Below are 14,038 nucleotides of genomic sequence, written 5' to 3'. Positions count from 1 at the left end.
TTGTTGTATGTGAAATGCAAATAAAAACAGAAAGCAGCCATTTATAAATCTATTTTGACCTGTATTTAAACAAAAGTCTTAGAAAAACAGATATTTCACGTTTTGTCATATCAACTTCATTGATTTTTGCACATATACACTCATTCTGAAACTGGAGCCTGCAACACATGTTGTATATGGTTCTAGATAGCAAAATATTGAAAATGGTTCTGCGTGCCCCATGAAAGGAATATTATAAGAAGCTTGACATCATAAGAATAACAGAAGCCTTTTTAGTTCTACATAGAACCATATATAACACATTCCCCATCAATTTAAAGAACCACTTTACCATGCAAAGAACCAATTTTTCTCAAGATGGTTCTATACAGGACTCATGGTTCTAAATAGGACCATTGAACTTACTAAAGAACCCTTGAAGAACCTTTTTTTAAGAGTGCAGGGTACATACTTAAATAACTAAAGAAAATGGTTCTATATAGAACCATGAAGCCTCAAAGAACCCTTTACATGATTAAAGTTTTCTTTGCATTGTGAAAGCGTTCTTCAGACTGATAAAGAATGTGTTTATATGGTTCTATATAGAACCTTTTTGAAAAGGGTTATATTTAGCACCAAAGAAGGGGGCTTGTCATTTGTGCTCCCTAAACCCTTTTCAAAAATGTTCTATATAGAACCATCTACAGCACATTCTCAATCAATCTGAAGATCCATTTAATCATGCAAATGTTTCCATATAGAACCATTTCTGTGCTAAAGAACCCTCTTTTTAGAACTTTTTAGAGAGTGCAGTGTAATAGAATGGACGCTGCCCTAAACAAAACAGTTCTCTGTCACTGAGCTCCGCCCCCTTCTCAGGTGTGCTCGTCACACAGGTGTAGGTGTGGGTCACTGTTTTGAATTGAATCTGGAAGCGGACAGTCAGGCTTTTCCACTCTGAGCCACAGTTAGGCTGCTTTCACTCCCTCCTGGACTGAACTGGCTATAGGAGAATTTGAGGCTGATATACAGCAGATTTCTAAGAGCCGCTATGAGTAAAGTTTCTAAGTTATTTAAAGGGACGTCAGGGTCCTCCGGCTCCAAATCCAGCTCCAGCTCCGGGTCCAAATCAAAGCACCGTTCCCGGTCAGGAGCAGGTCCGTCCCCGCAGGAGGCCATCCACAGGCTGCGGGAGACCGAGGCCATGCTCACCAAAAAACAGGAATATCTGGAGAAGAAAATCGAGCAGGAAATTATGATCGCTAAGAAGAACGGGACTAAGAACAAAAGAGGTAACCTGGTGTTTTAGTAGAGCTTTAGATTAATATTTAACTCATTCACAGTCATGAAAATGCAACTTCCTATCTGTGTGTCCGTGCGTCAAAGTTGAGTTTCGAGCCACAGGGCGAAGTATCACATCACGCCATGTTTACCTTGGCCTTTCTGATACCAGCCAGGAGTCCATTATAAAAAGTCCATTATAAAAATCTTCATTTGAAAATGCTGGAAAAAGCAGAATTAGTCACTTCACTGACTAACACTGCCCAAATATGCAGTTGATAGCAGTTTAAAGGGAAACTCCACCGATTATTCAAAGTTTTCTGCATAATGAAATGGTTTTTATCCCTTAGAATTATACAGGCTGTTTTTGTTACTGCACCTTTGAGGGGGAACTCCACCAGTCTTTTCAAAATTTCTACATAAGTAAACAGTTAAGATGTAAACAGAGTCATTTGGAGTGGTTTGGTGTGAAACGTTCCGTTCTAGATAAACTTACCAAGTCAGAATTGTTCACAGTGGTGGTGATAGGAACCAGACGTGCACCTGTAAAAGCTCCCTCACAGAAAGTTACTACATGAAGTGGCTATGAATTCACAGCCTGATGACTGAGACACTGTTTTATGATAGTTTTGTGATAATGTTTTGGCTTAAAATGTATTTTAATCCTAATTTTAATCCATTCACGGTGGAGGGACACATGCAAAAAAAGTCTCCAAAGAAAATGTTTTATTTCAGATTTTCCACTATTTTCCATCATCAACACTGCATATAAACTCAGAAGACTCGTGTTGGTTCACTGGTGGTTTTGGATAGCAAATAAAATGTCTATATTTGTGTTGTAGTCATGGCGACCCCTGGTTCCTATCACCACCACTGTAAAGACATCTGAACCATTTCACACCAAACCTCTCTGAATCACTCTGTTTACATCCCAAACAATGCATTATTCAGAAATTGTGAAAAAAATGGTGGAATTCCCCTTTAATTTAGTGATTTGTACATGACGTAAAAGCCAAACATTTATTTTCTTTCATTTTTCTGTCTTTCTGGCTGACTTTCTTTCCTACAGAAAAGACATACACTACTATAAGAAACTATATGGTTTATTTAGTACTGTGTACTTCAATAATGATCTAATATATATCTATTTTTTTGCCTCCTACAATAATAATAAAATAAAAAGTTTTGTGCAGTCCTACATAATGCTTGTGTAGTGTACTATATTAACCCATTAACCCAGTTTACTGTAACATTCTTATAGAAATAATAAAGAAATTCCTGTAGTACTGTATATAATATGGACTATAGATCTATCTCCTATCTATATCCTTCAATCATCTTGCTTTGTAATGTTGTAGATCCTGCTCAGTTCCAGCCTGCAGTGCTATATATCTGAAGTCTAATCTTTGTTTAGAGAGCTCTATTGTATGAGCACTACACCCTGACCTGACATGTGATGCTTTTGTGTATCTGAAGGGAGTTGCACCTAAAAACATCTCACTTTTCTGGAGTGCCTTCATTTTCCAGCCTTACTCACACCTCTCAGATCTCACAGTGTTCGCTCAGACTCTACATTTGGATTTCAACCCAAGAAAATATCTTAAACTTTAAAAGCCTCGAAGTCTCAGAAATGTGGGAGAGTAAGTCTGTATCCTTATAGTAGAATCTAATGGGCCTTACTGTACTTTTCAAGCAGGCCAGCCTTCAGTGCTATGGCTGTACGAAATGATCTGTATCTATGTAAATGTAACTGCAGGAGTTTTTACAGTCATATTATAACTTCAGACAGTTATTATAGTTTATTGCAGATATATTACAGTCCTACAGGAATGTTATGCAGAGCTGAAAGCATTATATTACAAGAGAATTGTTACAGAACACTACAGAAATCTTAGAGTTTATTACAGCGTTACTGTAGATCAGGGGTTCACAACCTTTTCCACCCCAAGGCCCACCTGTGTATAACTACAAAGCATAGCGGCCCACAGGAAAACTAATATCAACTTATTAAAAAACAACTTTATTTTTCTTTTCTTAAATGCTGATGCTTAAAACCTGAGAATCAGGGCCTGAAAAAGATCAGATCGGCCATTCTGGTTGTCAGTAGGTTTGCAAAATTTGTAGGTATGTGAAAAAAAACATGAAACGTCAAAAAAAAACACATGGTTGTAGTGATGTCAAAAAAAGGGAAGGGGAAAGAAAGAGAAGAATAGAAATATACAAGGTAGATGTGATTTGGAGCTGCAGTCCATCGCATTTTCACGGAAATTACTCCCCTGGCTTTTCCAAAAGAGTAACTGTTTGGTCTCTAGTTTTGAGAGTTTCTGTGATTCATTTGAAATAAACCTCACTCCATTCACTGGGCTTTTGGATTACTGGAGATCTGCTTCTTTGTTATTGGTTTATCAGTTTGAGTTTAACCACCGGTCACTGATGCTCAACCAAATTTGATGTTGAGCCCTGAGAAGTTGGCGGTGTTTCTGGATTTTGTTAATATATGACTTCCACTGTGCATAGTATGGTCTTAACTTGCATTTGTAGATGCAGCAGCTGACGGTGCTTATTGACAACAGTTTGTCAAAGTGTTCCCGAGCCAATGTGTTGATCTCCATCATAGAAACATGCTGGTTTTTATTGCAGTGCTGTCTGAGAGGTCGAAGGTCACGGGCATTCGGTTGTGTTTTTTTGCCTTTTCTTTTATGCACAGAGATTTCTCTGGATTCCCTGAATTATTTGATGTTGTTATTATGAACTGTAGATTGTTTTTTGGCAAAGTGGCAATCTTGACCTATCCATACTCATAGAAGACTCAGCCTTTCCTGGATGCTCCTTTTATACCTAAGCATGACTACATCACCTGTTTAAGATGTTTTATGAACACTTAGCAATGTTTCTAGTCCTAAATTGCCTCTTCTCAACTTTTTTAGAACATGTTGCAGGCATCAATTTCAGAATAAACATAATTTTACAAAAAATGAAGCTGATCAACTAAAACGTTAAATATTTGTCTTTGTACTGTTTTCATTCAAAAACCAGGTAGAAGTAGATTTATAAATCACTGCTTTCTGGTTTTATTTGCATTTCATCTACTGTCCCAACTTTTTGGAATTGGGTTTGTATTTACAAACAATGACAAAGCATATTCCATCTTGAGCCACGTGTTGTAGCTGGAGAGTAACAATACAACAAAACATTACATGTCATTTTGTATTGTATCGCTGTGTAGTGGCTGGCACGTCAGCTGTTAGTTGTTAAGAGACCAGACAAAACTCATTCTAAAGTCTCAAATATTACACTTTCATAATGTTGAATGCTGGAATATACTGAAAATGTAAACATTAACACATTAACACATTTTCAGGCACTCATTTTTGCTGTGAAAAATGCATCAAATCAAGACACCACTGCATTGCATCAACAAGAACTATGAATTTTCTGGATTGTTACGCTATACTTGTCGAAATAAGTCTCAAGGAACATATTCAGTTATGGAATAAATGGAATGAGTGGACTCTCGTCCACCCTCCTCCTGACTGACCACAGAAGCTGCAGAACTGAAATTTAATGTAACCCATTATGATATTGCTGGTCAGCATGATGATGATGATGATGATTCATCATCTTCCCCCAGCTGCACTTCAGGCCCTGAAGAGGAAGAAGCGCTTCGAGCAGCAGCTGACTCAGATTGACGGGACTCTGTCCACCATTGAGTTCCAGAGGGAGGCGCTAGAGAACGCCAACACGAACACAGAGGTTCTGAAGAACATGAGCTATGCTGCCAAAGCTATCAAAGGAGTCCATCAGAACATGTAAGCAACCCTGACTTACATTCACATTACATTCACATTCACAGGCTAAATGCATAATATCTGCTTTAACATCATGTAAACAGCTTCATTAAGAACCTTTAATCATGCAAAGGCTTCTTTGAGTGTTCATGGTTCTGTATAGAACCATTTTCTTTACTAAAGAACCCTTGAAGAATTAGGTCAGAGAGGCTGTCCAATACACCGACTTTATGAGGTAGTTAATTGTTGTTATACTCAGTTACTGCCCAAATGAATGGACTTCACAGTTAATAAGCTGCAGTGAATAAGTGAGTAAATGTGTTTTGTTATTTTGAGGGAATTCAGTCACCTTGAGTTTCTCTCTGTCTCCCTCAGAGATCTGGACAACATCGACTCTCTCATGGCGGACATTACAGAGCAGCAGGAAATCGCCCGGGAGATCTCCGATGCTATCTCGCAACCTTTCGGTGAAGAGTTTGACGAGGTAACGTCATCATGGGCCACTGCTGGGCTGTGTTTCCTTAAAGCTCTGTGCTGCAGTGATTTACTCTTCTAGTCATGCTGATATTCTCTCAACCTCACTCTGTGAGAACAAAGCCTGACTGTACAATATGACATTTACAGACATTTTTGTTTAACAGTGTCATGTTTCTTCTAAGAAATTCTATTTTTTCCTCAGTTTTAACAGTATTTTTCCCTCTCTGTCCACCTCTAATAGCTGTAGAGGTCATTAACCACAGTGGATATCTTGCACTTTACACTCAAACTAAGCCATCAAACATCCTTACTGTATTACAGGAACTCCTCTGTAGCATAATGCTCTTTGAACAACTGTACAGATGTTAAATTTCTACAAATATTCATATTATGTTGTCATCACACCAGCATTTGCACAGATATTTTCATCTGCGTATGTACAGATATTCACACTTTAGCTCCTCCATGGCTCTTTATTCTTTATTCTTTATTCTATTTATTGTTTTTTTATTGTATTTCTCTCTTAGTTAAATGCTTGTAAACAATCTGTGTGCTTGTCTGGTCTGTTCAGTGTGCTACATGTCACACATGTGACTCACCAAGACTAATTTCTTGTACACTACATGGGTAAAAGTACTGGGACACACCTCGTAATCACTGAATTCAGGTTGTTTCATTCAGTCCCATTACCGCATGTGTATAAAATCAAGCACCTAGTCAGGCAGCCTGTCTGTACAAACATTAATGAAAGAATGGGTTCAATTCGAGCGTGGTGCTGTAATAGGATGCTACTGTTGGAGTAAGTCAGTTTGTGAAATTTCTTCCCTCCTAGATATTCAGTGATCAACTATGAGTGATATTGTCGAAGCGTTTAGGAACCACAGCAACTCAGACACGAAGTGTCAGACCACGTAAAGTTACAGAGTGGGTACAGACAACAGATGACTCAATAACTGCAGAGTTCAAACCTTTTCTGGCATTAAAATCAGCACAAAAGCTGTACCAGGAGCTTCATGGCAGGGTTTCCATGGCTGAGCAGCTGCATGAAAGCCTTACATCACCAGGCACAATGCCAAGCGTCGGATGGAGTGGAGTGAAGCGCCGCCACTGGACTCTAAAGCAGTGGAAATGTGTTCTGTGGAGTGACGAATCAGCTTCACTATCTGTCAGTCTGATGGACGAGTCTGGGTTTGGCGAATGCCAGGAGAACGTTACCTGCCTGACTGCACTGTGCCAGCTGTAGAGTTTGGTGGAGGAGGGATGATGATATGGGGCTGTTTTTCAGGGGTTGGTCTAGAACCCTTAGTTCCAGTGAAGGGAAATCTTAATGCTTCAGCACCAAGACATTTTGGACAATTGTACACTTCCAACTTTGTGGAACAGCTTGGGGAAGAACCTTTCCTGTTCCAGCATGACTGAGCCCCAGTGCACAAAGCAGCACCATAAAGGCCTGACTGGGTGAGTTTGGTGTGGAAGAACTTGACTGGCCCTCACAGAACCCTGACCTCAACCCCATCCAACACCTTTGGGATGAACTAGAACAGAGACTGTGAGCCAGACCCTCTCATCCAACATCAGTGTCTGACCTCACAAATGCTCTTCTGGATGAATGGGCAGAAATTCCCACAGACTCTCTCCAACATCTTGGAAGCTTCCCAGAAGAGTGGAAGCTGTTAGAGCTGCAAAGGGGGACCAACTCCATATTAATGCCTATGGATTTAGAATGGGAGTCATAAAACCCCTGTAGGTGTCCCAATACTTTTGTCCAGATAGTGTAAGTGTAACACATCTCTCTCTCTTTTTTGCTCTCTTTTTTAGGATGAGTTGTTGGCAGAGCTGGCAGAGTTGGAGCAGGAAGACCTCGAGGAAAGCATGAAGAAAATGAGCACATTGCCCAGCGTGCCGACTACCAAACTACCCAGCACACGACCCAGCCAGCGCACAAGTGAGCAGCTCTCTTCTCTCTTAAACACACACAGTCTCTGTACTAGACAGTGAGAAGGTGGGGTATTGAATGTAGTGGGATTGAGCAGCTCCTGGGGTATAACATCCACAAAGGCAACATCCGACCCATAGGAGGGCAGTTTTGCACCAACACAAACTCCAATTTGGCATTAAAAAGTGGCTGAAGCGAATTACTACAGTGCAAATTAGCACCAAAAATGATCTGCTCTTATGCACTTTTGCCTAATTGCATTTGCATTTTGTTGCTGTCGGGACAAAACCTTGTATCTCCATTTTTCATTTTTTGACATAATTTGAAAAAGGCAGTTGACCTTCGTCTTGCATTAAGTTTTTAAGATGAACGGACTAACAGAAATTGTCCAAAAGCACTTGGAAAAACTATTTCTCCATTAACTAATCTAACTAAGCACTAAAAAGTAAGAATATTTTTTTCTTCTTCTGTTGTTACCATTTTTGGAGGTGCGAGGTTTTGTTCCAACAGCAGCCACTTACAGGATTTACACTCTCGGAGTGTAAAATACTGAGAGGAGGCTATTATAATGAAGCACCGACTCTGATTTACCAAGACTGAAGGGAAACACTGACTGTGGATTATTTAACGGCTGAGAAAAGCTTGTCTTATTTTTGGCGCTAACATGGCTGACGTTGTTTGTGCTCAGAGAGAAAAGTTGTTTATTTTTGATGAGCACTTTGGGCAGATTTTATAGCAATATCAAAGAGCAGGTTTTGATGCACATATTGAGACTCTTTGGCTCTGCAATGCTTGTTTCGTAAAGCTGCTCTTTACTTTGTTATTCTACACACTGTGGCTTCTGTGGTTTATAAATATCACTGCCATTTTTAATGTACTGCATGTATGTTAGAGGAGCGCTCTCACCTCACAGTAAGGAGGGCCTGGGTTCGATTCCCGGCCGGGCAACCAGGGTCCTTTCTGTGTGGAGTTTGCATGTTCTCCCTGTGTCCGCGTGGGTTTCCTCCGGGTTCTCCGGTTTCCTCCCACAGTCCAAAGACATGCAGTCAGGCCAATTGGACATGCTAAATTGCCCCTAGGTGTGAGTGTGTGTGAGTGAGTCTGCCCTGTGATGGACTGGTGATCTGTCCAGGGTGTTTCCTGCCTTCCACCCAATGACTGGTGGGATAGGCTCCAGCTCCCCCCGCGACCCAGAAGGAGAAGCGGCTTAGAAGATGTGTGTGTGTGTTTTAGAGGTTCCATCTAAAAATCTTCTTAAAATTCCAAAAGGACTTGAAGATGAAACAGAAATTCCATGATTTCAGTTTCCAAATGTGCTCAGTTGCAAAGTCAAAATAATGACTTATTACACCAAAGTAATGTCTTAATTTCTCAAAATAATTATTGTTTATTGTATTGAAATACTGAATAATCACCTACATTCTTGACGAGTAATAACTCATTATTTTACTTTGCTATTATTCTAGGTAAAAATCTTGAAAAAAGGCAGAAGAAACAGATGAATAAAAGTTTTTCATCCTATCTGGTGGAAACAGCTTTCATACACAACAAGCATGTGTTACAGTGCAGTGCTTATATGTTAATTATGAAGTTGCACCATTGTTCATTTGCATAGAGCGTTCGTATTAGATAACCCACTAAACTGACCTACTTGCACAAAGTGTTGGCAAACTGCTCTGTAGTTTGCGTCTTTCCTAGCAAATCTCCCCCCAAAATGTCAGTTTCATGGTCTTTGGCTGCTGCTAGCTGGTACAGTTCATCAAAACCTTTCAATAACACCCCTGAACATATTATTAAAATTGTTATTAGAAAGGTCGTCGCTGGAATTATCCATTTAATACTAGAACAAAATGCTAATGAGCATGCTAATTAGCTAGACCGCTCACAAGCTGCCTCATAGGCCTAAATCTGTAGCTATTAAGAGTATTTCATGATTAAGGCGCTATTCATTCTAAAAGCCCTACGTGGTTTATGAGGGTTTATGAGGGCAAAGAAAAAAATAAAGAGACGTAAATGTAAAATTTAGCCCTCACTACATCTGCATCCCTGCTCCCCTCCTACAGAGTAAGATCTGTGCGATAGCGTTCCTGGTTTAAAGACCCTTCTGATGATGTATCTTGAAGGTGGTGGTAAATTTTGAAAGATTATGAGTGTTTTGGGGTGAAAAGCTGGAGTTGGGATGTTTAAAAAAAATTTTCAACTGAGTTATCTTTTTTTTAATAAACATATGTTTGACGACCAATTGAAGTTTGCTAATACTGCATACGTAAAAGATGGTTCTTTAGGGGTTCTTTAGCAAAGGCAATGGTTCTATTTAGAACCATGAGCTCTACATAGAACCATGCTGTGCTTAAATGATTCTTTGCATGGTGACATTGTTCTTCAGATTGATGAAAAATGTGTTGTTTATGATTTTTTTTTTAAATGGATAGCTCCTATCTTAAACTCTGATTGGCTGAACTGCGTTCAAAGCTATTGTAAAATCCACGATATACACACATCTACGACCGCCTCCCAAAAAACCCTTATAATCTTTCACTGTAATGCTGCCCACATGGAGTACCGAGTATATTTATGAAGTAAGACCATGTTTTTTTGTTTAAACTGAGGAGCTGGCAACTTATGTTCTTAACTAAAACTAGGCTGGTCAGCTAGCTAACAGGATAAAAGATAGAAAACATGCTAAACAACTACATCATTAATATCACAGGCTTGATTTAAAGCACTAACAGTATGATTAACTGTAAAACTGAATCCCAAATGGCTCCGTACTCTCTAAATAGTGTTCTAGCTATGAAAGTTTAGAAATTCTAGCCTCTACAGCCAAACAGTTCAGCCAATCATGTGTCTGAGTCCCAGATGACTGTTTCTTAGCTGTATTATTCACTGTTGGGCTGCAGGATCCAGTTTTTAATTTCCTACCAAGTGCACTATATAAGGAGCCATTTGTGATTCAGCGCCAGTGTGAGAAGAAAGGCGCCGTTGGATTGGTGCTAAATAAGACTCGTGGTGGTTATTTGGTGACCAAAAAGTACTTATAAAGTGAAGGTTTCTGTATTAAACAGTGCTGTGTTATCATATGTTCATTATTATATGACAAAAAGTTAAAAAGTTAATGAAATGACTGCAATACACAGTAATTGGCGCCCAACATTGTCCTCATTCGGCAAAGGAGCTACATTTCATGGCAGAATACTTGTTTATGTCATTTATTATTAATAATAAATTATTTTCTGAAAAATTGTGTATTTTATCATATTTTACGTTGAGGCTGTGCGTTTTAGACACGGTTCTCTGTAATAAAACCACAGTAATGCGCAGCTTCTTGAGGCTTATTGCTTTAACATAGAACCTTTTTGAAAATGGTTCTCTATAGCACCAAAAACGGTTCTGTTGTTGTTACGATGTCAAGCTTATAACAACAGACGAATCCTTTTTGGTGCTATAAAGAACCATTTTCAAAAAGGTTCTATGTAGAACCATCTACAGCACATTCTCCATCAATCTGAAGAGTGATGTCACCATGCAGAGAACCATTTAATCACGCAAATGGTTCTTTGAGTGTTCATGGTTGTCTGTAGAACCATTCCCTTTACTAAAGAACCCTTGAAGAATAATCTTTTTTAAAAGAGTTTTTAGCGCCACTATTATATTTTTATCAAATAACAGCAATAAAAAATGTAAATGTTTAATAATTGGTGGAAAATGAACATGGTCCTTAAGGCTGACTTACACTTTATAGCCATGTTTATTATACACTATGAATTGTAAATATAATGCTTCATAAGTAGTGTTAATAGCATGTTATACTGTCATTGCCAAAGAAGTCAGTCCCAGCTTGAAGAGCATAAATTAGACAAATACTGCTGGTGTTTCAGGGCTTCAGTCCTGAATATTCAGATGCTCCAAACAGGCTGTCCAGCCTAGAATCACTGCTACAGTGAGCTTTTCTTACCCAGCGTCTCACTTTAAACACTACATTACATCACAGCAAACCAAGTACCCATCAGCCCCTCCCCTGAACCCCCTCTGACATCACACTGGGCATGAAGTCACTGTGGAGTGAAGGTCTGGAGAGGGAGAGGCGAGATAGTAGAGTTCTGTCATTGTAATTTGTTCCCTCACTTGTTCTAACGTCAAACGCTAGAACCCTTCACTCAGTAACATCACTACACTACAGTACAGTGATGCTAATTTCTGCTAGCATTCTATTGGATATGCAGTGTTTAGTTAGTGCCAAGCTAACGGCGGTGTACATTACCTTTCCCACATTGGGTAAAACACTGATGGCAGCTCTAGTTTAAACTCTGACATTTGAAGCCTGTAATGTGCTTTATTATGTATGTTTTAGTGTTTCAGTAAATCCTTCAGTAAATACTTCAACTTGTAGCCTCACTCTGAACACTGGAGGAGGCTTTAGTACAGTACGCTTCACTTTACTTAGAGCGGACAAATACGACTTATGAGCTCTTATAATTTGTTATAAACGCTACTTATAATGCATTATGTTAACTATTCTTAATGCATAATAAGTGTGGCTATAACGTAATGCATTTTTATAAATATTTATGGCCATGTTTATGATGCCTTATGAATGAATTATAACATGTTATGAATGTGTTTATAGATGCTTACAAACGTGGCATTTATAGAAAGTGTTACCGGTGGTGTTTCCCCAAACTGTAATCAACCAACGGCATCTTTTTATTTTTATTTTGTAGCGACCAAGAAGAGAGCAGAGGATGAAGATGACATGAAGATGCTGGCAGCCTGGGCTACTTAATCATCAGCAAATGAATCAACACTCCATTCATTCCACCTAACAGCCCTGAGAATGGCTAACAGTTTAAAGGCACACATTTTAAAGCTAGAGTCCTCTCCATCTCTCCTTTTTAAACTTTATTTCCACACTTTTAAGTGTCATATTTTCTTGTGTAAGATGGTTCGAATCTGTTGAATGAAGGATTGTAAAGATCGCTTTGTACATAGCAACATTTAATGGATGAAGGATGACCTGCAATATTGTTAATAAATCATGTAGATGTGTAAATATTAGAATGTGTGTGAAAATAAAATGATTTTGATTGTTCAAGTCAACTTAATTAATTATTATTGACACCAAACTTCACAATCAGAACTGGATTTGTTTTTTTTTGTTAAACATGTGTGGTCATGTGACCCAAAGACTTAATGTGATAAATTAAGTGATAATTTTTTACTAGAGCTACACTGCTCTGCCTCAGGGTGGCACTGTAGCAGACCGGTTCACCCAGTTGGTCCTTCATAGCACAGCAACTGTAACTATGTCCGTGATACCTCTGAAAAACTTGACAATATGGCATAATATATCTGTAAATCTGAAAACCTGCCCAATTTCCCAATAGTTTGGTGTAAAAGGTGAACTGTTCCTCATTTCTTACACTGAAGACAGAAGAGGAGATGAAGAAGATTCCAACACTGTAGCAGCGATGCTAACCAATCAGCACTCAGTAGCAGTAATGCTAACCAATCAGCACTCAGTAGCAGTAATGCTAACCAATCAGCTCTCAGTAGCAGTAATGCTCACCAATCAGCACTCAGTAGCAGTAATGCTAACCAATCAGCGCTCAGTAGCCATACTGCTAACCAATCAGCACTCAGTAGCAATAATGCTAACCAGTCAGCACTCAGTAGCAGTACTGCTAACCAATCAGCACTCAGTAACAGTAATACCAATCAATCAGCACTCAGTAGCAGTAATGCTAACCAATCAGCACTCAGTAGCAGTAATGCTAACCAATCAGCATTCAGTAGCAGTAATGCCAACCAATCAGCACTCAGTAGCAGTACTGCTAACCAATCAGCCCTCAGTAGAAGTAATGCCAACCCATCAGCACTCATTAGCAGTAATGCAAACCAATCAGCACTCAGTAGCAGTAATGCCAACCAATCAGCACTCATTAGCAGTAATGCCAACCAATCAGCACTCATTAGCAGTAATGTTAACCAATCAGCACTCAGTAGAAGTAATGCCAACCCATCAGCACTCATTAGCAGTAATGCCAACCATTCAGCACTCATTAGCAGTAATGCCAACCAATCAGCACTTAGTAGCAGTAATGTTAACCAATCAGCACTCAGTAGCAGTACTGCTAACCAATCAGCACTCAGTAGTAGTAATGCCAACCAATCAGCATTCAGTAGCAGCGATGCTAACCAATCAGCACTCATTAGCAGTAATGCCAACCATCAGCACTCAGTAGCAGTAATGTTAACCAATCAGCACTCAGTAGCAGTACTGCTAACCAATCAGCACTCAGTAGCAGTAATGCCAACCATCAGCACTCAGTAGCAGTAATGTTAACCAATCAGCACTCAGTAGTAGTAATGTTAACCAATTAGCACTCAGTAGCAGTAATGCTAACCAATCAGCGCTCAGTAGCCATACTGCTAACCAATCAGCACTCAGTAGCAATAATGCTAACCAGTCAGCACTCAGTAGCAGTACTGCTAACCAACAGCACTCAGTAACAGTAATACCAATCAATCAGCACTCAGTAGCAGTAATGTTAACCAATCAGCACTCAGTAGCAGTACT

At 39.3% G+C, this 14,038-nt stretch overlaps 1 protein-coding gene across 1 annotated transcript; it reads left to right on the top strand.

Moving 5' to 3' along the window:
* Positions 1-871: 871 nt before the first annotated feature.
* On the top strand, positions 872-12,558 carry chmp4c (charged multivesicular body protein 4C). The gene is made up of 5 exons (XM_036558835.1): positions 872-1,271; positions 4,892-5,069; positions 5,424-5,532; positions 7,344-7,470; positions 12,183-12,558. The coding sequence occupies exons 1-5, from the start codon at positions 1,031-1,033 to the stop codon at positions 12,242-12,244; spliced, it is 717 nt and encodes a 238-aa protein (XP_036414728.1). The 5' UTR covers positions 872-1,030; the 3' UTR covers positions 12,245-12,558.
* The last annotated feature ends 1,480 nt before the right edge of the window (positions 12,559-14,038 follow it).

The sequence above is a fragment of the Colossoma macropomum genome, unplaced genomic scaffold (assembly GCF_904425465.1).
Source record: "Colossoma macropomum unplaced genomic scaffold, Colossoma_macropomum, whole genome shotgun sequence".
In the NCBI taxonomy this organism is placed as follows: domain Eukaryota; kingdom Metazoa; phylum Chordata; class Actinopteri; order Characiformes; family Serrasalmidae; genus Colossoma; species Colossoma macropomum.
This window is presented reverse-complemented; position numbering and strand designations above follow the sequence as displayed.